Source organism: Rhamphochromis longiceps, linkage group LG12, assembly GCF_057381845.1.
Source record: "Rhamphochromis longiceps isolate RC_006_pf linkage group LG12, R_longiceps_female_GT1.1, whole genome shotgun sequence".
Lineage (NCBI taxonomy): Eukaryota > Metazoa > Chordata > Actinopteri > Cichliformes > Cichlidae > Rhamphochromis > Rhamphochromis longiceps.
In genome coordinates, this window is record NC_140568.1 from 31,777,833 (window position 1) to 31,804,121 (window position 26,289).

The 26,289-nt window shown below is 41.1% G+C and overlaps 1 protein-coding gene across 1 annotated transcript in view; it reads right to left on the minus strand.

Annotated features, from left to right (window-relative positions):
* Positions 1 to 13,716: 13,716 nt before the first annotated feature.
* The window catches only part of ptch1 (patched 1), a 51,422-nt gene continuing 38,849 nt past the window's right edge, over positions 13,717 to 26,289 (minus strand). The window contains exons 17-24 of the mRNA XM_085425820.1: positions 25,765 to 25,948; positions 23,772 to 24,052; positions 21,344 to 21,481; positions 21,022 to 21,164; positions 17,661 to 17,760; positions 17,196 to 17,549; positions 16,537 to 17,065; positions 13,717 to 16,423 (exon numbers count right to left, since the gene is read on the minus strand). Of these exons, the coding sequence (XP_085281946.1) occupies positions 16,538 to 17,065; positions 17,196 to 17,549; positions 17,661 to 17,760; positions 21,022 to 21,164; positions 21,344 to 21,481; positions 23,772 to 24,052; positions 25,765 to 25,948 (1,728 nt within the window). The 3' untranslated portion in view covers positions 13,717 to 16,423; position 16,537. The remainder of the gene's footprint in view (positions 16,424 to 16,536; positions 17,066 to 17,195; positions 17,550 to 17,660; positions 17,761 to 21,021; positions 21,165 to 21,343; positions 21,482 to 23,771; positions 24,053 to 25,764; positions 25,949 to 26,289) is intronic.

Below are 26,289 nucleotides of genomic sequence, written 5' to 3' on the forward strand. Positions count from 1 at the left end.
CGCGCAGCTTGTAGGGGATATGGAGTATGAGTATAACGAACAACCATGAAATTTGAAGGTTTAAAGTGGTATGCATAAAGAGTTACCAGTGCTTCACGAAGAAGTAAAGAAAATAGTAAAATAAAGGTTTATTTGGATATTTTGTTAATGTAAGTAGTTTACAATGAACCAGTAGTCAGAGAAAGAATAGGACCTTTTCTTCTGTTGAAGAAGTAGAGGAGGCTGCAAAAATGTTAGGAATGTTTGAAAGTCTTGCATAATATAACACCATTATGGTTTGGTTGGTTCTCTGATTATTGTCATAATAATGCCTTACTTGTGCTGTTTATTTATTTATAGAACAATTACAGAGCAATTTTAAACATTATATCCTGACCAAAGTGATGAGATGCTGACTGATTACTAAGAGGATGTGAGTACACAAGCTAAAGTCTTGACACAATAGTATTTAAGGGAACAGACCAATAAAAACAAAAAGTGAAAAATGAAAAACAAAGCCTGGCGGTCATGCTGTTTGATTTAACTTAATGAATTCCATGTGATTTCCAACTTGTTATAAATTATAATTGCATGTGATCTATTGTGTTTTCACACTGTCATTTTGTCATAATTTGTTTAATCTAATCGTTTGTTTAATGATGAAAATATACATCTTTTCCATGCATAGCCTTATGTTCTCATCTGAGTGTACACATTTTCTTCGGGTTAAGGGTCCACAAGGTGAAGCAGAGTGCGTAGCATGGCCAGGAATTCAGGGGTCCCAGAGTGTGTCCCTCTGGGACCCAAACCCAAAACTGTGAAGGGTTTCTAATCTGCATAGCTCAAACTGACAAATCACCCAGAGGCTCCAGTCAGACCCAGAGCAGCCTAGCACTCTGCACCAGGAAACGGTTGTTTAAACATACGTAATACATTGTGGGAGTTCATGCATGTACGTCTGTGTACATAAGCACGGATCCCAACATTAGAAAAAGAGTAAAATGTTGGTATTTGAACTCCTTGCAACACGACTTGTGCGTATGTGTGGCCCGGTAACGGTTAATGTAAGCCTTTAATGCTGAATATTCAAGTACAAGCTATGCAATGTGTGCACACTATTAAAGCTATGCAGTGTGTTTGATTTGGGAATATGTTTAAAGTGGTTTAGTGGCTCTACATTAGACTTCAGAATTTCTGTGGTAGGAAAGCCCAGGCCTGTGGTTTTGTGCAGATGAGTGTAAGCTATAGTGGGTGTGTGACTACAGGTGTGTGCGCTTATTTAAGTATGTGTGTTCAATAGCTTTAAAATAATGCTGAAATTGTATGTACAGGCTGTGAGATGTAGCTATCTATCTGTCTTACACATTTAAGTATATAAATGTGTTTCTAATATTGGGATCTGCTAACATCCAGAAAAAGCAGATGATAAGCCACCACCAGAAGCTTGCCATCAGCTCCACCCTCGTTGCCTGCTTGGGCCAGCATGTAGGTCAACCGGTGCTTGATCACTCCACATGCATTGTGGTGTGTGTGTGCGTGCGTGTGTGTGTGTGTGTAAGTCTTGTAAAAACATCAGACTATGGGTTTGGAACAAGGTCCCTGGCAAAACTCAAAAAAACTAGCGAGAGAAGGAAAGAAAAACCACGGCAAAAACTTTAGAGAGTGTGGTTTGATGCCCAAAGTGGAAACCCACAGGCTGATGTTTTTTGTGTGTGCACGCGTTTATGTATGCGGCTGTGGGTGTGCGTTGCGATGCTTATGCTTGAATGGGCACATATATGGATTCTAGAAGAAATGTAGTGTAAACCACGTGTGTTTTTCCTGTACTGCTACTCTGTGATTATTACAGAGCCAAGAGACGGGTTGTCATGCAGTGGAGCAGCAATTCATCCATTTGCTGGTGTGTGTACGTTTTGCATGTGTGTATGTTTGCTTTCGTGCTTGGAACGGAGACCTGATCACAGCCAAATGGGCAATTGTGCCAGTGGGATCTTATTTCAACATCCAGACACAGTTTGGGACACTAAATAAATAAATAAGATAAATAAAAATTTATGACTACTATTGTGTTGATTTTGACATGTAGAAACTCTCTGCACTCTCAAATTCCCAGGTTCACCATCTCAATTACAATATCGAAATCACTAACAGTAGTCCCATTAGATCATTTAGGAAAACATAAAGACACAAAATAGAACATAGCCAAACTGTGATGCTGGAAATTAGAAATGCAACTCCCACCCCAGTGAAAAAAATATTAAGCATAAATAGAGTTTAGGGAAAGGCAAAGCATGTGATGAACACATTTTTCAAGTTGTCTTTTTGACCTTGTGGTTTGGCCAGAGAGAGATGGAGCCAAGTGAGGAGATTGGATATCAATCTCTCCCAGGGTCACTGGAACCAAGAGCTGCACAGCTGCTGACAAATTAGTCAGTTCTGATCCAAACCAATGCTTTTACCAGTTCTGGTCCAAACCAAAGCTATTACCAACCTGGCTCTGCCACCGTGGTTCTATACGACTTGCATTTCTCACTAAACCATCCACCGATGCTGCTCTGTTATATGGCCAGCTTCTGTGAGTGTATTCGTGTGGAAAATATGATGGCTAAGATAAAGTACATTTTTAATTTCATCGTTTAAGAAAACAAGGATTATTCTTTTTGCATTTGTAAAATAAAGTGAAGAAAATGAGATATAAGCTAATCTTGTTTGGTGAAGTTACGTATAAATCAAGAAGCCTTGAAAGTTGTACTTTATTTGAAAGTGTGTTTACAACAAAAAAGCATGGAAAAGACAAATTTTCCAGCATCTCAAAGGTGTTGATTCCTCTGTGATAAAATTTACTATAAATGATCACAGCTGGGCTTTATCAGGAACTCATTAAGGGGAGGAAGGGGAGGAAGGAAAGAGACATTTAAATTAAAACAAAGGAATGTGCTGTTTAAAATCTTCAGATCTGTTTGGGCTTAACTCTGATGTCTGGCTTTGAGGAAACACAGAAGGAGGGGGCCAAGGAGAGAGAAAGAGAAAAAGCATTTTTTTTTTTTTTGAAGAAAAAGGAGTAACTGTTAGAGGTGTCTCCTGACATTGGGCAGCTCTCCTTCATTAATGGATCAATGTCTCAAAAAAGTGTTAGTCTGTAACTGCATCTCTGGTGGTTTTACTTTAATGTGCATTCAATTATTAAGGAAAGTTGGGACAGGCTACAATGCCAGTAATGTATTTTGATAGAAATAAGTCTATTTTAAATGTACTAGTCTAGTTTAACTCCAGCGATTTTATTTTTGTTATCTTCTCTTTTCATTTTCTTTGAAATGAAGTAGGAAGAGTTTGCTGGGTTTAAAGGTATCGACTCCATATGCTTTGGTGGCTTTGTTTCAGAAGGAAGAGCAGATTGTCCCCGGCTACTCACGGGACCCTCAAGTTGCCCTGATGTGGGAGTGTATGAGTAAATGTTACACAGGGTGCTTGCATATGGAAAAAGTGTTTGCATCAATCTATGTATGATTAGGTAAATAAGGCTTAAAAAAAAGGGAAAGGAACAGGCCAGTCTTCCAGCGCCCTGTCAGCTCCTGTTAGCACTATGTCTTTTACTGATTAGATTGCTGTTTGCTCACCTCCTGGAGCTCTTCGGTCTGCTCCAAACATGGAAATTTACTGATTAGCAATCAAGGTGTTTATGCTTGTATCCAACACTTCTGTTTAGGACAGGGACAAGCTACCTAACTATCCTTCATTGGTCTAAGGCCTGGTTCTTATATAGGGTGCTTTGTGAGAACAAAAAACACATTTGTCAGCCAGTGAGTATGAATTTCTAGCAACTTCCAGCAACTGCTACCTGACGAGACTGCATGGAAACCATTTTCCTACAAGTTAACCATATTCCTAAAAACATATTCTTTATCCTCCTTTTTTTTTCTCTGAGGCCAAAACAAAATCAAGAACATGTGATATTAAATTAAGACTTAAAACTTAAGACTGAGGTCATACGTGTGTAAAGAAAGTGTCTGCAGAGGTCATCGATCAAGGGAGCAAACTGAGAATAGTTGCATAGAAGTCTATAGTTTGTAGCTAGAGGAGATGCTCCCTGCTGGACGTGATAAAGAATGCAGCACTAAGCCTTTTCAGATTTAACTTAATTTTTTTAAACTCAAGAGCTATGCCCATGATCTGTCTCACAACTGCATTAAAATGTTTTCAAAAGGCACCAAATTCACAAACATAGTAGGGAGGTCACGCTCAGTAACTTGAAGTGTGCTTTAAACTCTGCTGTAGGACACAAAAATGTTAAAAAGCAGAATATGAAAATTTGTCATGCAGAAGGAAATCAAGTTCCACTGCCTTATAGTGCTTGGTGCAAACAGTCACAGAAAAAGTGTTTCAAATTCTGCCTAGAGGAACACCTCCCACCTCACACAACCCTTCTCACGTCTTTCAACTGCAGACACTTAAACATGTAATAAGGTAAAATACATGGCATCTAATAACCTTACAAATATACAAAAATGTATTTACTCTATCCTATTCTCTCGTTCGTAGACAAACACATGTAGTCACAAGGGTACATGCTTTATTGGCACTAGTAGGCATTTTAAAGTATTTTTCTTTATTGCTTTGAGAAGGAAGCTGGGGGTTGGCTGAGAAAGGGTGAGCGATTCTTGGACCAATGTGAAACAGTCTGTATACACCATCACACTATCAGGCATGCATGGACACACAAATACACACTTTCTACAGTGAAGTGAACTTGAATACTTACAGGAACTTTGCATGAGGTTGTAAGTATTTACACAAATGTTTATGTTTGAATGTATTCATAGAGTGCTTTTTTGGTACTGTGTGCGTTTTTTTATGACATGTCCTTGAAGTCTCGCATCTCTTTTAGATTGAAACATTTTATGTAGAGGTTTCAATCTACTTTTGTCTGTACCTCTGCCTTTCTCTCCTTAAAACCATACTTACCCAAAACCTCCTCATCATCTCTCTTCCCTTCACCTATATGTCCACTGAAGTCTCCTCCAATCACTGCCCTTTCCCCCTTTTGGACACTCTCTTTCACTTCATCTGATTTACTCCTGAATAGCTCTTACTCTGCTGACTGACATCCAGCTTGTGGGGAATATGCACCGATATCACCCTTTCAGTTTCCTGCTTCAAACTCATCATCCTGTCTGATAGTTTCTTCACCTCTATTCACATCCTGTTACTTCAAGATTACACTTGCTCCATTTCTCTTCCTATCTACACCATGGTAGAACAGCTTGGATCAACCTCCAATGCCCACAGCCTCCCTTCTCTCTATCATCAGCCAGTTCTCTCCCTTTAATAGACTTTTAAAGTCCCTACTCTCCCTCCGCACTCCTGCCGTTCCTTCTATTGCTGCCTTCCACCGGCACCTTGCTGGCCAACAGCACCGGAGCCGCTCATTGTTAAACCAGGTCTCAATCGATCCAACATGGAAATCTCATTCTTGATGATGTGAATGTTTGATCTGGCAAAGGCTTTACGCTGGCGCTTCCTGACGTAACTCTTCCCATTTCTCTGGGCTTAGCTGAAAGTCAAAATTTGCAATCAGTTAGTTGAAAAAAGCAAGAAATCAGCACTGAAACTCTGGCAGCTGTCACGGCTGACATCTTTAGCTTCTAATTGCCCCTCTCAATGTCAAATCCAGAAATGTAAAAACTTTCTTTGAACTCCACAATTTGTGTTTCAAGCCCAGAAATTCTCTAAGCAAAGTTTAATCCATGTTTGATTGATTGCCAGAGTTTAAAACAGTACATTATAAATATATTCATTATTGCAGTGAACACTTTTAACTATTTATGTAAGTCGGATCACTAGTTTAACGAACATGAGCTAAAAGTTGATTGTGCTGTTGCCAAAGCTGGAATCACTCCTGGCTCTGTTGAGCCCCTAAAGACTCCACTTGAGCTAAAAATGACAGCAACACAACTTTGTTCATGTCATTCATTCATCGCCTAAATTCAACAAGCTGATACCAGAGACGTGTGCACATTTTTGCCATGACATACTGTACAGTGCACACACACATACTCTTGAATTCATACCGACACAATTACCACACACACACACACACACACACATACATACACACACTGGGACACCTGCTTTCTATTAGTCCAGTAGATTGCAGGGGAAAAGAGTGGGAGTGTTAAACACACACACATCCATCTATCTGCCCCTCTGTCCACAATAATTACACACTTCCTGCTCTAAAAACCTTCTCCAACAGCTTCCAATCTAGGTTTGAATGTGCATATGTAGGTGTGTGTGTTTGAGGGGTTCGGTTAGCAGATGCGTAAGTTTGCATCGCTTCATCATTAGCAACACAGACACATACTTCAAGCAAATATTTGACTCTAGCGCCTCTAAAATATTCCTAGGGGTGGCCAGATGAAACCAACTAAAATCGTAGTGTGTCACAACAACACTAAAAGCAGTAACAGAAGCTCCCATTTTGTTGTAGGAATAAACAATGAACAGTTGTATAAACACACAAATGCACTCACTCAGTGGCCACTTTCTTCAACTGCTCGTTAACAGAAATACCTAATCAGCCAATCACATGGCAGCAATTCAAAGAATTTAGGCATGCACACATGGTCAAGACAAATTCTGAAATTCTCACAGGCTCAAGAAAATTGGACAAGAGAAGACTGAAAAAAACATTGGTTGGTCTGATGAGTCTCCATTCCTGCCGGGTCACTCAGATGGTATGGTCAGAATTTAGCATGGAAATATGAAATCATGGATCCACCCTGCCTCATAATATGTGAGGGGTATTTTTCTTGCACACTTTGATGCAATTTTCAATAATATAGAGGAACATTACAAAATTAAGAGGCATTTAAAATGAACAAATAATTAAATATTAGAACAATACTGGTCTGAGTAAATGTATTCTACCTCAGCCCTGTTTATTTCCTTGCGTATGATGAATTGGAACCATGTTTTCTTGCTGTGCTCTCATGGTACTAAAAATTTTATAATATTAGTAATGCAAGTAGCATCACATTATCAGAATTTTGGTTCTGATGGCTGCTTCCAGCACAAACAATCTCTCAACCTGGTTTCTTGAACATGACAGTGGGTTAATTGTATTCAAATGGCCTCCACAGTCACCAGATCTCAATTCTTTGAATGCAAAAGGTGGGTCCAACCTGGTATGATGAACTTGTACCGAACAGAGTAGCTAGTAAGTGTACATGTTCCAAACGCTGCAGTTCAACAGAATGGTGCTTTGAGAATGACCACGAAAGCTAATCATTCACACATATTGTATCAAAGAGGAATAAAGCCACCATGATATTATTCATCGGTTTTGTACTCACTACATTTTTAAGTCTCTGTTTTAGTGTTTTACAATGTTGTGGGGGGGTTTTTTAAGCTAGAAGGAACCATACTTGGACGAGAAAGTGGTGCACACGTTATTGGCTAATGCAAGCAAGTTTGGTTTATTAGCTGATTTTACTAATCACTCACATTAACTGAAGTGCGAATGTCTTGTGCCACATAAACACAGCATAAAGCACATTTAGCAGAGGCGAAACTTAGCAGACAGCTACTTGGCACAGCTACCTGTTTCAGCCCATGTCAGTCAAAGTGTCTACTTCTCAAAATCCGGTATCCAGATGAATGATTAATCAAAGTTAAAGATTTATTTTAATGATGCAGACATGGGCGATTTAACATGGGAGCCACTTTTACAGCAGAAACAGGCAACACAGGTGGCCGTAGCTGCTAGCGGCCTGCTAGGTTTCAGCCACATTAGTTCAAGTCACAGAGCTGTAACCTTTAGTTATGTTTGTGACTTTTGGAGCATTTTAATACATTTGTGATATATTAAAAAATGCTTTTTCTAAGTCTTTATTCTGTATGTAGTGGCGACTCAGACAAAATTCACAGATATAAATTTTGGTATATATCAAATGTAACATTGCATTTGCAGGGATGTGATGAAATCAAAACTGAATTGGGATTCATAATATCCTTTTTTAAAAGCATATCGTTTTTCTTTAATCATCTATATCTATATGTGTATTTTATTCATCTGTTTCATCCCTATTCTAGTTGTTAATCTTTGTCATTAGCTGAGATAACTGAAAGACTGAGGTAGACTTAACAAACTTGACATATAGATGAAGGACAGGATCCTGCCTTCTTTAAGTTTTGTAAAGGAACAAAAGGAGCGTTTAAAGACCGATCGTTAGACAAGTTATGACCTTGTGGTGTGCAAATACTCGGGGGCTCATCTCCGCGTATTCACACACTCATATCTGTATATATATTGCAGACCGACTCTCTCCTTCTCTGGGGTCCTCAGAGCCTCCTTCCAGCCCTGTTCCTCATTAAGCATCTGTCATGGTGCCAGAATCAATAAGCACACATGGAAGAGAAAAATATTTCTCCTCTCCTCTCTTCTTCTCTTTGTGAATGGGGTGATCATTAGCAAATTCCAAAGTGTTTACCATCATCACCAAGGAAAGACCCTCCCCAGATTTACTGTACTTAATTTGTAGTCGTATTATTTCCATCTTTTAAAAAAACAACTTTAAGTCCTCCGCCTTCACACAAAGTGGTGCATATATGTGAAAATCATATGCTCCATTTTGGCATATCATGTCTTTTCTCAACTCTTCCAGACACAGATGAAAATGTTTAGTTGTGGGTTTCTTTCTGTTGCTCTTTCCCTCTTCTGACCCCCCTCCTTCATCTTCAGATGATACATCTGTTTCCATACATTGTTGCATGTTCGCTGGCTGGCAAAGACAAACAGAATTGTTTAAACAAAGAGGTGGGTGGTGTGTGCTCATCTGGTGTGTGTGCGTGCATGCCACCAGGACTACATTAAACAAAAGGAAGAAAGGATGACAGCATCCAACCTCAGTTTGTCATCTGCAGTGTAAACGGCCGTGCATCACGCTAACATCTTGCATGTGCTCGCAGCAGCCGCACATAGCCGTGTCAACACAGCAGCAGTGAAAACAAAAGGCTGGAAAGAGGGAGCTGGGAAAGAGATGGATAGAGACAAAGGAAAGTTTAGCAAAGAGAAAAACGAGAGACGTCAGATGGAAGCAGAATATTAGCGAAGGAGAAAAAGAGAAGCTGAGGGCAGAATAAATGTTTCCAGTATTAGCGGAAGAGAAGAAATTATGGCATGGCTTGGCACCACTCCGTAGCGCTCGTCTGTAACGCAAAGAAAGAGTGGGTGGGTTTTCCACCTCACAGAATAAATGATGCGAAGGGAAATGGGAGTAAACAACATCAGTCATTATAATTACTCTCATACGGCTACTCCCATCCACCATCAACCATCCTCCATCCCTCCTCCCTTCACTCTTTTACTCCTGCTATTTTCCATCTGTCCTAACTTCCAGTCTCTTGACTTGATTACACTTTTTACTCGATTCTCTCTCGCTCACACGCTTCTTTTACCAATCCTCAGTTTCTTTTTTTCGGGCTATTTCCAAATTAACCGATCTGTTTCAGGCCATAGATCTGGGGGGGTCTGGATCTACAGAAGTAATATGAGGCTGTGAGAGTTCGAAAAATCAGGAGATCAGCATTTGAGTTGGGGAAGACAATAGCCAATAACCATAAGCCAGCAATAACAATAATAATGGCATATACATTTCTTAATCAAATAAAGGTTTTGAATTTTGGCTCTGTAGGCGACTATCTTGCAGCAGAAACCTCTGAATGCTGCTGGGTGAATACAGTGGATCATATCAGCTGTTTTTAAGACTGGATGTGGTTCCCTCGCTGTCCTGGATGTCTCTGCTACTCTGTCTCCCCAGCTCTCTTTCTCTCATTTCTCATATGATTCCTGGAAAGCTGTAGTATGTTGTTTGAAAAATGTGTTCCTGGGCTATTCCAGGATTTATTTATTTTTTAAAAGAATGTGGTGGCATATGTTGAACCAAGAACTGGGCAGGGAGGCCCATGGGAAATCAGAAAATTCAATCAGAAATAAATACAGTGTTGAAGATTGGCTGAGAAAACATTGTGGATGATTTATTAGGCAGGGATCTGTGCCCTAATACAGATGGTAATAAAAGTAGTGATGCCCAAGACTTTGGAAATTGTTTTGATTAACTGTTTTGCGTTTTGGACTGTGGAAGAAAGCTGCAGCACCCCATGGAGAGAAAATGCAAACTCCTCGCCAAGTCCTCGCCAACCATGAGGTTTGAGCACATTATTGCTGTGAGGTAACAGTGCAAACCACTGCAGCATCATGCCACCCAGATTTCAGTGTAGACCATGTGCTGAATAGCATTTTACCAATGATCTTCACCATGCTATGATACGCTACATGTTTATTTGATCAGTTTTTGAATTTCTAATAAAAGGGATTTCGAGAGTCGCTGCATTCGTAATTATTCTAAGGGGCACATGTTCAGCATACACATGCATCATGGCAATCTATCCAACCCAATGTTGTTGAGACACATCACTTCTTTTTTTTGCAAAATCTAATCTAAATTTATATAAGCATAACCTGCTTATCAGACTGTCAGTCAGGTAATATCATGGCTTGTGAGGTTAAAGAACTCAAATTTAGAGTGAGGACTCAGAGAGATAAACTAAAGGCAAGTTTTATTAGAAAGCTAGAAATTAGTTCCAGTCCAGAAAAGACAACAAACGAAGGGTAATCTAAATAAAATAGCTAAAAAAAAGGCAAGAACAGGCCACGGGAATACAGTGAATGCATGGCACAATGTGACAAAAACTGCAGCAAAGACAGGACTTTTTATACACGTCAGGGCAATCGGGGAATTTGGCACAGGAGGCTAGCAACATGGACAATCAGTCACAGGAAGAAGTAAAACTACAAGACACCCAAGATGTGTGATTACCAAAGTAAATTAGGAAATGTTAACTGAAAAAATAACTAACAGAATTCTAAAATTATAAATAGTAATTAGAACTAAAAGAGAACCAAGACTAAAAGCTCGAAAAATAAACTTAAGTACCAAACTCTACAGAACTAGCGCAAATATAACATAATACAAAAGGGGCAAACAAAAACATTTTCTGTGATTCTAATTAAACACAGAAAAAACAAAAACCATGACAATGACAAAACCCATAAACCACAACAGGTAATGGATCCTTAAAAGGTCAAACCTGATTTTACTATTGATTAAATTCTGAAAACAACTTTTTCAAGAATCAAGGGCTTTCACTTTATCAACATTAGGAAATCCAGCACAGATAGCCACTAAGAATTAGCATCCTGATAAACTGTTTTCTCAAATTTGTGAATTGCATATTTCTCAGATATTTCACAGGGACCTGTTTCTTAAACTATCCAACTGCCCGCCCTGCTGAACTGCTCTTTAACACTTGAGTAAATCTGGGCACTGGGGACTTGGACCTAAAAAAATCATCTGGCTTACTCTTGTAGAAAGAACAGCTATCTTCCTCTGCAGGAGATAAAGCAGTCAGCCAAGTAAAACAGGTCCCAGAATGGAGCTGAACTCTAGCAAAACCTTCCCTAAACCACCCACCTTGTTGCTCCTACAGAATAGATCCGCACAGAAGAGGTATGTGTTGTAATGACAGTGGAGCTTCTAAATCTCCCTTAAAAATAATTTTCCCTTAAAAAACAATTTATTGCAAGCAAATAAAAGAAATATTTGCATGCTTTTAATAAATTACAGATAAATGGAAAAAAAGAAGCTATTCTTCCTTGTTTCTAGCTTAAATGCTAAGCTTAGCTAAGGATCGTCTAGCTCATATTTAGCACCCTATGCCTGGGGATTATCTTATTATCAAAATACTGATGACAAAAAATTAAGTGAATGACTGAAAACCCCTTTTAAAATGCCATTCAAATGCCTTTTGAAACAAACTGGCACCATCTTAAAGTGTTTAATGTTGATTTGATGAATGATCAGTAGAAACTGATGCATGCCTTTCTTTCTCGACTCAGGTATTCACAAACCTCCAGCGATCTTGACGTCAGTTTGGTAAACAGTGCTTAATCATTGCTGTTAGACACATGGACACAGAAGCAAACACAAGTCGACGGTTAAATGCCTTTCAAGGTGTCTGTGAGGCCTCAAAGGTAAAACTCCCATTCGTCTGGACCTGGAGTTGAATCACAACACTATGTGATGTTTCTTGCAGATTTATTCTTGAACTCCCTTTTTAATAAAGAATGTGCAAATCTGCTTCCCTGGATCTCGCTCTGTGTGTGTGTGTCCCATGCAGTCATGTCAACAGAGCAATCATTCATGTAAAGGAGAGCATACACTTAGAGGGTTTAGCTCTGCTGGCAGGTGATGATGGACAAGCCTTTCAGGGAACAAGTGAGGGATGGAAAGAGGGAGGAGGGAGACAGATGGTTGGAAAAGAAGGAGTGGAACAGAAGAATCCATAAACCTCTTTGTGGAATTCTCCTCACAAGTGTGGGGTGGCGATGAGAAAGGAAAGGGGGCAAAAAAACAGCTTAAAACTTTAAAAAGGTAAAAGCTATCATTGTATGGGGCATTTCCGTTCCATTGTCGCCCACCCTGGGCAGAGAGCCATGGCCAAACAACCTCCCTTTCTCTCTGTTGAGAGGACAGGTACAGGAAACAGTCATTCATTAACAACCTGGAGCTCATTAGCTTTGGTGAAGTACTCTTCAGAATATGTGCAATTCCACCTCTGAGGGCAACTCTTAGTGTGTGCGCATACATGTGTTTGTGAAGGGGCTTAGAGGTGAGGGGGGGCTAAAGGGTAAGGCAGGGCCAGAGGAGGTGGGTGTGCAGGTTTGGTGACCTGGGGTCCTCCAGCAGATGAGGGAAATGCTGGTGCGAGCGACTTTAACAACATTAGAACTCAGTGAACCATGTCACCTACAAACAACCACGATGATTTACCTTTCAGCAACTTGTTTTTCATTAATGGTTTGAATTGTGATTTTTGAGAGACTATAAGAGCTTGAAACCTATTTGACTGTTTTAAGTGCCACATCACAATCTGCATGTGCCACATTACCTCGGCTCTGAATTCTCATCAAGCAGCAAAGTAAAAAAGTCAAGTCTAGTTAGAAAAGTTCAGAACACGATACACAACAGGCTACCACCCAGTTTTCCAAGTGCACCCTGTCATTTGTAAGTTGTCAGCCTGCCCCTTTGCACTGGCTGGACAGGATGCAGGAGAGTTGTGTGCCTTTATTGGCTTTAAAAGATAATGACATGCCTACTGCCCACCGTTTACTGCTGATCCAGGGTCAGCGAGTTCCTCAGCCTCCTTGAGGTCCAGGTTCAGACTGCAGCTTAGGAAAATAGCTCTTGTATTTGTAGTTAAGAACACCAGAAAGGACACTTGTATTTTGATTGAAGCACTTTCCTCCGGGGTGGCTAAAACTTTCTCTCACAACCTTCGAATATGAGAATAAATAGCTGCCACCCATGCAGTTGACAAGGCGCTCGCACTCTTTCACCATCACTGCAGCAAGCTTAAGGCCACATGCCCTTTTTCATTACTCCGAACAGGCCAGCTGTATTGTAACTACAACCAATTTCCTTGCAGTCTATAAAGCTGTCAATCAAAATCATGCAGAATGAGGAGCGGAGTGGAGGTGGTTGGGGCTGCTGGGGAAGGGCTGCAGGCCTCCAGACCAGATGTCAGAGTTTAAAACTGCAGGACGTGTCAGAGGGAGGAGAGAGGGGTGGAAGAAGATCATGTTTATCTGGAGAAGAATCAACCAATCAGACCAAAGCAAACGTTTTAAGTTCCATTTATTAAAGTTATGAACAAAAAGACAAATAAGTTATATTTTTATTTGTTAGAAATCTATCAGTGTTTGAACATTAATATTTAGGGAGCTAGTACAATTTCTACTTTCATGACTAGCTTTCGACAAACCCATAGAAACAGCTGATCGGAACATAATACTGAAGGGGAGGTGTCAATGTTGTCTAACAAGACAGTTAGCAATGAAAGTGTGCACCTTAAGGCTTTTTTTCTGTTATGGTATATCATTACATATAAACTCTTTAAAAATATACTTCTGTCAAATACCTTGACAACTACTATGTACACTACAAAAATAAATTTTCATATAAATAAATTATATGGCATACATTTATCTTTGTAACTGAAAACAGCATACATCCACGCCAAGCAAGACCAGAAAGGCAGTCTGGAAGAACCAATTTTTTTTTTCCTTTTAAAATCCTCTAAGAGCTATGATGAGACCTGTAGTGTAATATTGTTATATACTCTTTTTTTCCTATTTAACATTAGTAAGCACTTTATACAGATCAAAATCCATTAATGTAAAAACATTAAACTGTAATAGTGTTTTTTCAATAGACATAAAAATCCCTGCATTTGTTATCCACATCACAACAATAATGAAAGAAAAAAAAACAACAAACATTTTTTATATTACAAAAATATAAATATCGCAATTGACTGAAAAACAAACAAAAAACATTTAAAATGAATAAAATAGTTGCCAGCTATGATTCTCTCCGCTACTGCCAATGTGACACTGGGAGAAAACAGAACAAAAAACATAAAAAACAAAACAAAGAGAACAACCACCTATTTCATGCAAGCAGCTGATGTAACAGGACGAGAAAAACTGCAAAGATTTCTGGGAAAAGCTACAAGTGTTTAACAGGATATGAGTGTAAAGGTTTTGAGGAGGGTACTCACGGGGTGCCAAAGGGGAATGGGGAGTCTATGGGTACACATGCAGGTATAAAATGGCCATTGGTGGTGGAGTGAGGGGCTGGCGGTGTAAACTCTGACCCCTGAGGCTCTGTGCTGTGTAATGCAGCATTTTGAGGGGAGACGTCCAATTAGTGTCGTGGCATTTAGCTGTGGATGTTTTGTGAGATGAAGACAGTGGCGACAGCTGTTGCTAAACTGGAACCAGCTCTCTTTACTGTCACTAAATTGAGCATAGGCAGTAAGATGATGGACCCGCACACATACACGAACGATTATACACACATGCACATTGTAACACACATGGAGCGCATTGTCAGGCCATATAGGGCTTAGCCCTTAGCAGGCTGCATGGGCTTAGCTTACTGGATGGACAGAAAGAGCTACTTTACTTCCTGTGAATAAAGTTTAAATGCAGTCAAGTGCCTTGGTTAATCGGGTCATACAGTATACAGTCTGATTTTTTTAGCTTATCCACTAGACACAACCACTTAGGGTGCAGAGTTAGCACCCTGTGTTAACCCTGTTCCAGAATCAGTAACATGAATGTCCCTGTAAAGGTAGAGTGAGTTTTTGAGGTGGGTTTACTGCTCATAAGTCAGTATGTAAGACGGAACCTGTTTTGAGCCTGCTAGGGTTAAACAATACATAACCTCATACAGTAAAATACAACCAGCTTAACAGACAGTGATACAAAGCTGAGAGCAGAAACAGGTTCCAATGCCGAGGCGATAAAATTAAACAAAATTTAAAAAACAGCTTTTAAAATTCTTCATATCAGCTCATATTAAATAGCACGCATAGCGTGTCAAGTTAAACAGTAAATGTTTCATAACTACCACAGGTTTGTGATAAAATTAATAGTTTTACAAACGTACCTTCTTACAATACACACACACACACACACACACACACACACACACACACACACACACATATATATATATACATATACATATATGTATATATATATATGTACCATAGCTTTGTTTGATGATTCTAACACTTTCCTTCATGTTTTAAATGAGTTTAAATGTTAGTCAGTTCTGAGGATGTATCTGATGTGTAAGCCAGAAAATTATGATGCTGTTTCACATTATACAGCCCTACACACTCCTATCACACACACACACACACACACACACACACACACACACACACACACACACACACACACACACACACACACACACACACACACACACAGATAGATCTCTTCTTTTGTTTAAAGAGAGATTTGCATAGAGTTATAAATGTATATCACTTAAAAAATATTCTCAGCAGCAGCAGTGAATGCTGACAGATGATTTTTGCCAAAATGAAGTTTTCTAATGGCACAGATCCACAGATAGGTCGACAGTAATCAGAGATCTATCTATCTCTTGCACGCACACAAACACACGCACGCACACACCAACATAAACACACATGCATGTACACACCACAAATAATATGGCAGCCCCAGTTTGTTAACATGAGGAGTTGTACAGCTCCTAAAATTATACCTACTTTATGTTCATATTTACATATGTATACATCTTTTAAATATAGATAGAAATATCTAAGACAATAGTCCACTGGGTTACAGTAAGAATGAGCACCATTATGGGAACACTGGCAAGTTTCTCGCTGCTTAGCATTGGTGGTGAGCCAACTTGGGCTATGCTGGGCTGGGTTGGGCCAGACTGGGTCAGCTGCTCAGTAATACCGAAGAGTCCATCTTTGGCCATAGTACTTCTATTCTCCAGACCTGAAAACCAAAGGAGATTATACTGTCAGTGGTTTATGATGAAACAGACATTTATTTAAAAAAAAAGGACAGTTGTGCTACACGTCAAGCTCCTCAACTTGATAAGATCTCACCTCAGCTAGCCCGTCTGCCATTGTTGCTCTCAGCTGCCTCAAACTCCAAATCTTGGAGCTCCATGGACTCTACTTTGACTCCCCTGGTACCTGTGTGGGTGTAGAGAGGCACATGTGGGTCCTGGAAGGCAGGCTCTGGCCCCTCTGTCCCTGACTGGCAGTAACTGTCTGCTGCAGCGTATCCTGGGTAAGTGGAAGCAGGGGTCTGGCTGGACAAAGGGGGTGGGTGAACTGCGACGGTGACTGAGGCCGATGCTGTCACCGTGGTGATGGGTTGGCCATATGGAGTAGGGTTGAGGTGTTGGTGCGGGAGGTGATGACTAGGTTGTGGGTTGTGGGAAGAGCGGCTTCTGTGGCCTGCTGAGTGTTCTCTATGGCTATGTGAGCCATAATGGCCCCCAGCCTCAGTAGCAGTTTCAAAAGCGTCCATGCGCGGCAGGGCTGGGGGCGGGCCCTGCCAGTGCACCTGGCTCTTGGGGTCCCTGCTGCTGTTTGGAGTAGTTCCATTCTGCATCCCAGGATCACAACCCTGAGAGAAGACAAAATATGGAACAACAACAACAACAAAATTATCTTTCCATTTCATAATGTGACAAGCAAGAGAAAATATGCAATCAAAAGAGTCATGCAGGAGACACAATATGACATATTTCTCTTACCGAGGACACAGTATAAGCTGGAGGGTCAGGCTGTCTAGCTGAGCGCCGATGTCCTGATGCTCCCCTCCTCATCTCCTCTGTCCTGGCTCTTCCCCTGCTGATCTGGAGGTGGTACTGCTGCTCGTCTGCTCGAGCTTGTCCTCTGTGTGAGTGCAGGTTAGAATTTTGCAGCTCCTGGCTGATACCAGATGCTGTGGTGTTTGAGCTGTACTCTGAGTCTGATGAGTCTGAAACTGCACCAGAGGTGGTGGTGGCTGCAGTGGTGTGGTGAGGACGGACTGAGAAGTGGACCACATGAGGAGGGGCCTCTGGAGATGGGGTTGGTAACCGGCTGCGACCATCAACTGGTGATACCTGAGTGTTGAGTACAGAGAGTTGTCTATAGTTTGGCTTTTGAATTTAAAAAAAAGTCACTAGTCCTGGTTGATTTAGATTTTCTTGCATTTGCATTTTGTAAGATCTTACCTCTGGATAAGGTCCAAAGTATGATAGTAATACTGGGAGCAGGACTAATCCATTCAGTACCCCAAGAACTGTTAGGATGGCTAACACTGCAAAGAAGTACCTGCATTACAAAGAAAGAGTTCACAAAGGGAAATTAACTTTAATATCAGCTATAAACACAATGAGCAAAAAATGCATGTAAAACACAACACTTTCCTGTGGCTTCTGCGTCACACAACACAATAACATTTATTAAAAATAAAAGATTTAAGCAAAGTCACTCATACCAACAAGGACACACAAGAAGTGAAATTAAGCAAGCTGAAGAAACAAAGAAAATACCTGCGCAAAACCACAGAGGTTTAGACGTGGGGAGACATGTGCAAGATCAACCATTACACATGCCCAAAATAATACTTTCACAAAGACACTCACCACTCCCAAAACACACACACACACACACACACACACACACACACACACATATATAAACCCCCCACAGACAGGCTGGCATGCACTGCAGTCTTGAGGAGCAAAACATAAATGTACCTTGTGCGTTTCTAAGTCCTGCCAAAGAGGGTTAGTCTTAAAGAAGCCATGTAGAGAAAAGAAAGGGGAAACATAATTAGCCAGAGCTGGTTAATTCAAAGGCACGGGGGGAAAGGAAAAAAGACAGGGGGTGGGGGGTTATTGGGGGGTGAGGGTACTCTCTTGGGTGTGTGTGGTGTATAAGCAAACAAGGAGAAAACAAAGCAGTGAGGAATGTGAAGGGGGAGTGGTAAAAGAGAGCAAAAGTGGGGAGGGTGACATTGGGGCATGGGGGGTGGGGGGTACAAGAGGACAGGGGCCTCTCTCTCTCTCTCTCTCTCTCTCTCTCTCTCTAGCTCTCCAAAAAAAAAAAAAAGAAAAGAAAAAGAAAAGCGAGAAGCAAATAAATGAAGTGAAGGGTATAGAATTTAAACAATTTAGTCTAGGAAGAAGAGAAGGGGACCCTCAGCGCCACCCCTCCCTGGCCTCTCTCACTCTCCTTTCTCTCTCTCTCTCTTCCTCGCTTTTTTCCCTCCCTTCCTTCCAGCTAAGCCCCTGTGAAATTCCCGGCCACTCCACAAGCCACTCCATCTAATTAAATCTCCAATGTATCAGGTAAGACTCCCCAATCTCCACTCTAAATCTCCCTCTCTCACTAACCCTGCTTCCTTCATTATGGAAGCCCACCCCATACCCCGCACAGCCACCCATTGGTTTTCCGCTGGAAGCTCTCAGGTATTCAGGGACACGCCATGAAGGCTTTTTCTTGACTCTTGACTATGTTCTTTGTTTGTGTGTGCACGGGTGGGTGTAAATAGGAGCTAACAAAGGTGTAGATGTGCCATGCAGCTGGGCCTCAGATTAAGTGCACATTCATAACTAATCCTTCAGTTGTGTTTTATTGATGTGTGCGTGTAGAGAATGAAGGGACACTGTGGAAAAGACTATCCACAAGTACGGAGCAAGGGTCCCTGTCTACACAGCAGGGGTGGCCTTTCATGCACAGTTCTAGAAAACCGAATTACAGTGAAACAGTCTCACCCTTTCCATTTGGTTTACTTGGAAAGTAACAGACATGCTAAGATCGAGTAAAAAGCAACAACCCAAAAACCAATGCAAAGCGACCCAAAAGATGGATGAAGTGACTTGTAGAAATTCTGATACTGCAATGATGAGGCAGCGAGGCACAATCTATAGACAAGAGCAGCATATTTTTGTAGTTAACTTGAAATAACTTGAAAGTTCTGTTAACTAATTACAGCGAGTCAGGATTTAGTTGCATAGAGATAAATAGTCTATGCAGGGAGCAAAAGAAGGACTGCATTTCCTAAATTGGATAATGATCAACTACGGTCCTAGGATGATTTTTTTTTAATATAGCTACCTAGAGCTAAAATAACAGTTTCATAATTATGGTTTGCATTTCCATACAAAGCATCAGGAGTAAAAGCCACGTCACCTTTGAAGAAACATGTGCACACATATGTACGAGTGCACGCGTCCAGCCCACATACCAGGTTGCATGCCCCCGCCAGGCTGTTTAGAGTGAAAACATTCACAGGGCTGATGGGGAAAGTCAGGGAAGCATTTCTTTCGGCGCAAGCAGAAAAATATGAGCTGGGCCTGTTGTTATTGCACCGTCTTGGGGCGCTGCTTTGTTTGCTCAGACAACAGCAGAACCTTTAAATGGAGGCCCGAGACCAGAGCACACCACTGGAGGTGCGGAGAGAAGGTCTATAGGCCTCTATAGTTTGTGTGCGTATGTTTGTATGTGTCTCTCTGAGTGTGTATCTGTGTGTTCTCTCACTGGCAGGCGCACCATCATTGACCCCCATGATTAAAGGGTCAGGGAGCAGGTTGGTGTGTCTATACGAGGGGGGAACTGTGTAACTGTGCGGGTGTGCACAGATGAACGCTTGCAGATCACATGGAGTTCAGTGATTCTAGCTCTCAAAGAAGAAGGCCAAATCATACAGCTACCTCATCTGGCAGCAACCAAGAATGTGTGTACATATGGCCATGTAAAGACATAAGGTTGTTTAAATTACACACTAAAGTCTGGGGAAACTTCTCATAATACTGTAGGAGTTGAGAACATACAGAATTATTCATACTCCTCCCTTGAACGGCAGCTGGTCGCTACCTCTCTGTCTGACGCTTAAGAAGGTGCAAACACAAAAGCAGCCACCTGCACGGAGCTCCGGCAGTGTGTCGGTTTTAATTTCCACTTCTCCTGTCTTTGTACAACTGCTCTCTTGCCCCCCACTCTGTTACTCCTTTCCCTGCTTATAAATGTCTAGTGAGGGCAGTTAAACCAGTTGAGGGAGATTACAAAAGCCAGAGGTCTTTCCTGCTCTCCCTCACTCACTCACTCTCTTTCACTTTGCTCCCCTCTGTCACCTCCCTTACAGCCTACTCCCCCCCACCTATTTTTCACCTTTAATTTTCAACCCTTTCCCTGGTTTCCCATAAAATGTCAGGCACGACAGATATTAGGAGGAGGAAGAGGTAGATAAAAGAAAAGACAAAAAAGGAAAGAGATTTTTGGTGAGGTTTCCTGGAGATCATCCCCCAGAAAGAGACAAAAAATATAAATAATAATAGTAAATAATAATGAATAATTGCTAGTGGTAGTGAAAATTGGATGAGATTTAAAGAGGAGAAGCAAAAGAAGAAGTGAGTAGCTGTCATGCATGATCGGGGTCTGAGGTGGATTCCTGTGTGGTATACAGGTTGAGGCATGGTCTAAGAACATTATTTAAATATATATGATAACTTCTGTATGTGCAAATATGCATGGTTTCAAGTTCAAATTAAAGCAGTAGTTTCTTGTGAGTTTGATTTTGTAACTGACCTGACAATAAAGTCAAACTCAGAGCCTGCGAGCATCAGGACGCCTAAAAACGTGGAAAAGGCGCCATCGAGCACCGGTGCAAACATGTGCTCCAGTGCCAGCACTGCCCGCTTGTGACGATCCCCTATGGCTGTCAGGAATGCCTACAACACATAGAAAAAACAAAAAACAAAAAACAATTTATGTCTTGTTCTCAAAAGGTTAACTTTCTCCACAACCATCAGAGAGACCTGAATCCATCCAGCAATAGACCTCACCATTCCAGCAAGCAGCATGTAGGATTAGAAAGTAAGTAAATTCACTAATTCATTTTTAAACTTACCAGGGCCACATGGACAGTGAATTCCACTCCAATGCCCACAGAGGCGATGAGAATGACAACAGGGACGGCACTCAGCTTAATTTCCATCAGCCCCATGAAGCCAAACAGCTCCACAGTCATGAGAGAAAGCACCAACACCTGAAGAGAAAGCAAGAGTTTCTGTGAGAAATGTGGGTAGTTGTTCAATTTACATGAACCTTTAGTTACACTTGTGTAGTTAATAAACTCAAAGTTCTAAAACATTTTTACACATAGAAAGTGCCAGTTGTTACAAAAAGCCTGCACGATTCAGTGTTTGCAACCGTTTTATTTTATCCAATATCCATTCAAATGGTTTCTGTAGGTTTTTCAGGACACATCGTCTTTTTCTCTTCGATGTTTGACTTTAAAAGATACAAACAATACCTTTAAAAGGGATAAGAAAATGCCAGCTAATTCAGAATTATAATGCACATTTGCTAGGTGAAACAGGTAAAACTTGTCTGTGAGCACAGTGCGTTTAATTACCACAAATGGAGTTATTCTACTTTATGCTGTTTTATTATAGAAAGAACAAATCATTATTCCCTGCTTTAACTGTGTGAACTTCCATTTGACCTTAAATTTGACTGCATACAAGACAGATGAGGCAGAGAAATAACACATGAGGGTGATATGTGTGAGTATATCTGCCTTATAAATGTGTTGAGCAGTAACCATACATGTGGGTGAAATGTGTGTGTTTGTGGAGACTCCGGAGCAAAGCATTACAGGAGCTGCTATTATCAGCTGACAGGTGTCAGGTTACACGGGGCCCAAATCCTTTGAAGAGGGTTAAGGTGGGCAGAGGAGGTAACTATGTGTACGTGCACCTATAGGTGACCCAGCACAGAGTATGTGCACATCCACAAAGGGTATTTGTACTGTGTGGTGTGTCTGCCACTTTATTCTGAAGGGCATTTTGGGTGATCTAATTACAAGTGTGCAGATACTGTATATTAAAATAAAATAGTTTGAGGAAAAGATGTTACTAGATTTAACACATTTTCTTGCATTATATTACATTTACTATTACTAAAATTCTCTGTGTGAGGTAAAACCTTGTATACACCTGCCTTTTTGTTTCTTTTAAGCAATGTTTTTTCTATAAATAACATAAAACATAAATCAGGAACACAGATTGAGATTACAAAGGATTGCTCTAAATCAGGGGTGCCCAATCCCAGTCCTCGAGAGCTACCGTCCTGCAGCTTTTAGGCGCATCCTTCTTCTGACACACCTGAATCAACTGAATGGCTTGTTATCAGGCCTTTGCCAAACTTGATGGCATGCTAAAGAGGTAATCACACCATTTGATTCAGCTGTGTTGGAGTAGGGATGCATCTAAAAGCTGCAGGATAGTAGATCTCGAGGACTGGGATTGGGCACCCCTGCTCTAAATGTACTGAGACCCATTCAGATTTTAAGTGTTAAGAGGAGTCAAAATCAAGTGGATTAAAAACTAACTGTATAAATCTAAACACAAGACATGATATTTACACAAAGCCTCTGTCTACATGGTCATGGTGGATTTCAGGGCTTGAAGGCTTTGAGAGTTTGATGTTGTATCGCTGCCTGTGCTTTGGGCTTTGATAGAACTCTCTTATAACTGATGTTTTGATCTTACTAGTAAGGCCTGAAGAGGATGAACATGAAGTCCCCTCCTCCCTTGTTTCAAGGTTCGGGTGGCCTGGCCACTGCCGGTTGTAAAATACAACCCACTAGAGAGAAAAACCAGAGTACTCTTTGTACGTGTTTCCGTGTGAATTATCACCTGCGAGTTTAAACATTCATACTGTATGTGTGTGCAAGTATGTACATGCACTAGAGTGCTCAAAGTGTTTTTGAGAACTGGCTTGTGTATGCGAACACGTTTGCCAATATCCTTGGAAACGTCTTGTCTGAGAGGAGCAAGAGTGGATGAATGTTAGAGACGGAAATAAAATCAAACATTTTATAGGTTTAGAGTGGGAGCCAGTTGCTGGGGCAACTTTTTGTCCTCTTCCCATTTATTTCAGAATTTGTGTCTGGGAGTATTGGACTAGACTAAACAGACTGGTCCTAACAAAACAGCACAAGATAAACACTGGTGACTGGGGCTACGATAACACACACCAGCCCCTTCTCTTTTCCGACTCTCTCCTCCTGACATGCATTCTGGACCACACGCAAAAACCAGGAAATGACATGTAGAGAGGGAAGAAATTGACTTTTAAATAATTGAAAGCTAAGATCTCTCTCTCTCTCTATGTAAGTAGCAGACACATTTGTATCTTTCTCTAAAGTTATCTCTCAGAACATCTGCTGCAATCTATGGAGCTACGTGTGTTTCCCTGGGCATTGTCATACCACATATTTGTAGTTACTGCATTTGTCTCTGTGCATGTGGTGTGTTTTCTCCAACACTTACTATAATGCCAGCGGTCCAAGGGTTGAGCAGAAAAAGGGCACAGACGAGAAAGGTGCAGGCGAGCACCACACTGATGGACAGCAGAAGCCAGTGGCGTAGACTAACATACTGTTCCCAGAACAGGAAAGGGTAGCCGTTGGGGTAGGAGGGCAAGCCTTGTCGGCTGTAGTTGCTGCAGATGGCCCGTACGCTCTCGATGGCTTCCACAAACTGCGGCGTCTCCCGGAGCCCGTTGAGGTAGAAGGGGAACTGTGCGTATTCGATGGGCTCAGCAGCCGGGACTGGATGGTGAGAAAATCAGAGAAGGTTGGTTTAATTGTTAGCAAAGCTGTACCCCCCCGACTTAGATTTTTCATTATATGACATATGCCATGAAGCAACTGGTGAAGTATTCTCTTTGGGGCCTTGGAAGCAAACACCACACAGATGATAACGTTTCAAGACTGTAGACATTGACGAAGCAATCGGATAAATCAACAGTGGCTTCTGCAGATCACATTTGTCTATTCTGATTAATTCTCATTATATTCTGATCATTTCGTGTGTCTGCAGAAATAATTGAGGCTCTATATCCAAACCACGAATACCAAGACTTTCCGTTCCTAATGCAGCTCTGTTCCAAGAGAAGCTACGTTTGCAGACGTATGTGCATGTGTGCGTATCTGCATGTGTGTGTGTTCTGTGGGGGTGGCGGAGGAGAGTGAAACAGACCTCCATTGACTCAGTCCTGGCCAGCCTGTGGCCCAGCCTGGCTAATGAGGGCCTATCAGTTCCAGACACAGCAGACTGTCAGAGCTAACGATGATTCAAGCTAATTACAATGTCAGAATCACTGCCATTACCACACCCTAATCTTAGCACCACCACGTAAGGCACAATATAAATGTGTGATCACGTATATATCTGCCTGTCACGATGCTATGGAGGCATAGTAGGTGCTTACAAAAGATTTAGAAGTTGCCACATTTAGAAGTAGCTTTGCAGTATCACTACTAAAGACCAGACTACTAGACCAGTCTACTGCCTATTTTTTATCTTATAGAACATGTTGTAGTATTGTCTAATGTTGCTTTGAATGTATTCATTTCATAGTAAGTGTAGGGTTAGATGGAAGAGCTTGCTAACATGGTATGGCCCATTATAGTCTCAACTATAAAATTTCGATTAGAACACCTGCAGCTTTTGGCAAACATAGATCTGCTCCGGGGGTCTCCCGCACAGCCAAACACTTCATGCAGTTTATCCAGTCACGTTCCCCCGCTGTCAAGGACTTCCTGTTTGTTATCCAATTGTGCTTCCAACCCAAACCCTGTCTCTCTCTTTTAATTATCCAATCATCCCCCTTCCTTGTCCTGTAACACCTTCTTACACCAAATCACAGGCTAGAGTCAAATAACAATGTAAGTATATTTTTTATGTGTGTGTGTGTGTGTGTGTGTGTGTGTGGTAGGGAAACGAGAACAGGGTGGGTGCTGTTTTTGGGGTCGCTGAGTTTTAATAATGTGTGTATGTGTGTGTAATGCTAGAGCCCCATGGTAGTCAGGATTATAGCATTTACCACAGGCACTATTAAAAGAATAACAGCAAGTTGTGTCTTGGTCCTCGGGTTAGCAGAGTGAGCTCAGTCATGCACAAATGCACACATATTGCAGTGGTACAGTAAAGTCTAATACCTCACTTAGAGCTAAAAAGGACCAATAACTCAAACCACAAGATGTGAACATTGCTTATATGCAGCTGCTGCCTTATGGAAACTGAAAAAGTTGCAGCCGAGACTCATAAACCTCACAAAAGTTAGGCATAAAATTTCAGTAAGCAGATAATAAATGCAGTATGTTTGGCCGTACCTTACAGTAACATTTCAAATTAATGTGGAGCTGGATTACCGAACTTGTTGGAACTAAAAGCAATATTATTTCAAATTTCTTCCATTCTGTCGCACTACTCAGTATTCAGCGGTAAAATAATGTGAACATAGGTCATGCAGACTTACTGCTGAGGCGTGTCTCGGGCATGGAGTCGGTATGGTCGTGGAGCCACTCGGGAGGGTGTGGACGAATGTTAGCTTGTGAGGCAGCATAGGCCACAGGATCATTGCTGACCCAAGCTGTTAGGTAGATGTAAAAAGCTCCGGGATTGATGATCCCATCTGCATCCACAAGCCTCTGGCGAGTCAGCTACAAAACCCACAAACGAGATGAATTAATGACTGTAATATTAGACTTATAGGTTTTGGTATAGCCTCTTAAATTACAATTTTCAAACACATAATTCATCGAATGCATTATGTCATTCGTCTGTCTACTACACCCAAGCAAACTGTCAAAATTTGAACTGAAATGGAATTATTAGAAAATGGAAAAAATTTAATTGAGGGGGGAAAAAAAGTAGAAAAAAATTGAAGTGCTTGCGGCTGTTAAGTACACGCTGGAAATGAAGGTATTGTAGAAATAAGGGATGTTTAACCATAACATTCTACAGGTGAGCTGACCACAGAAATGCTTATTTATACACACGC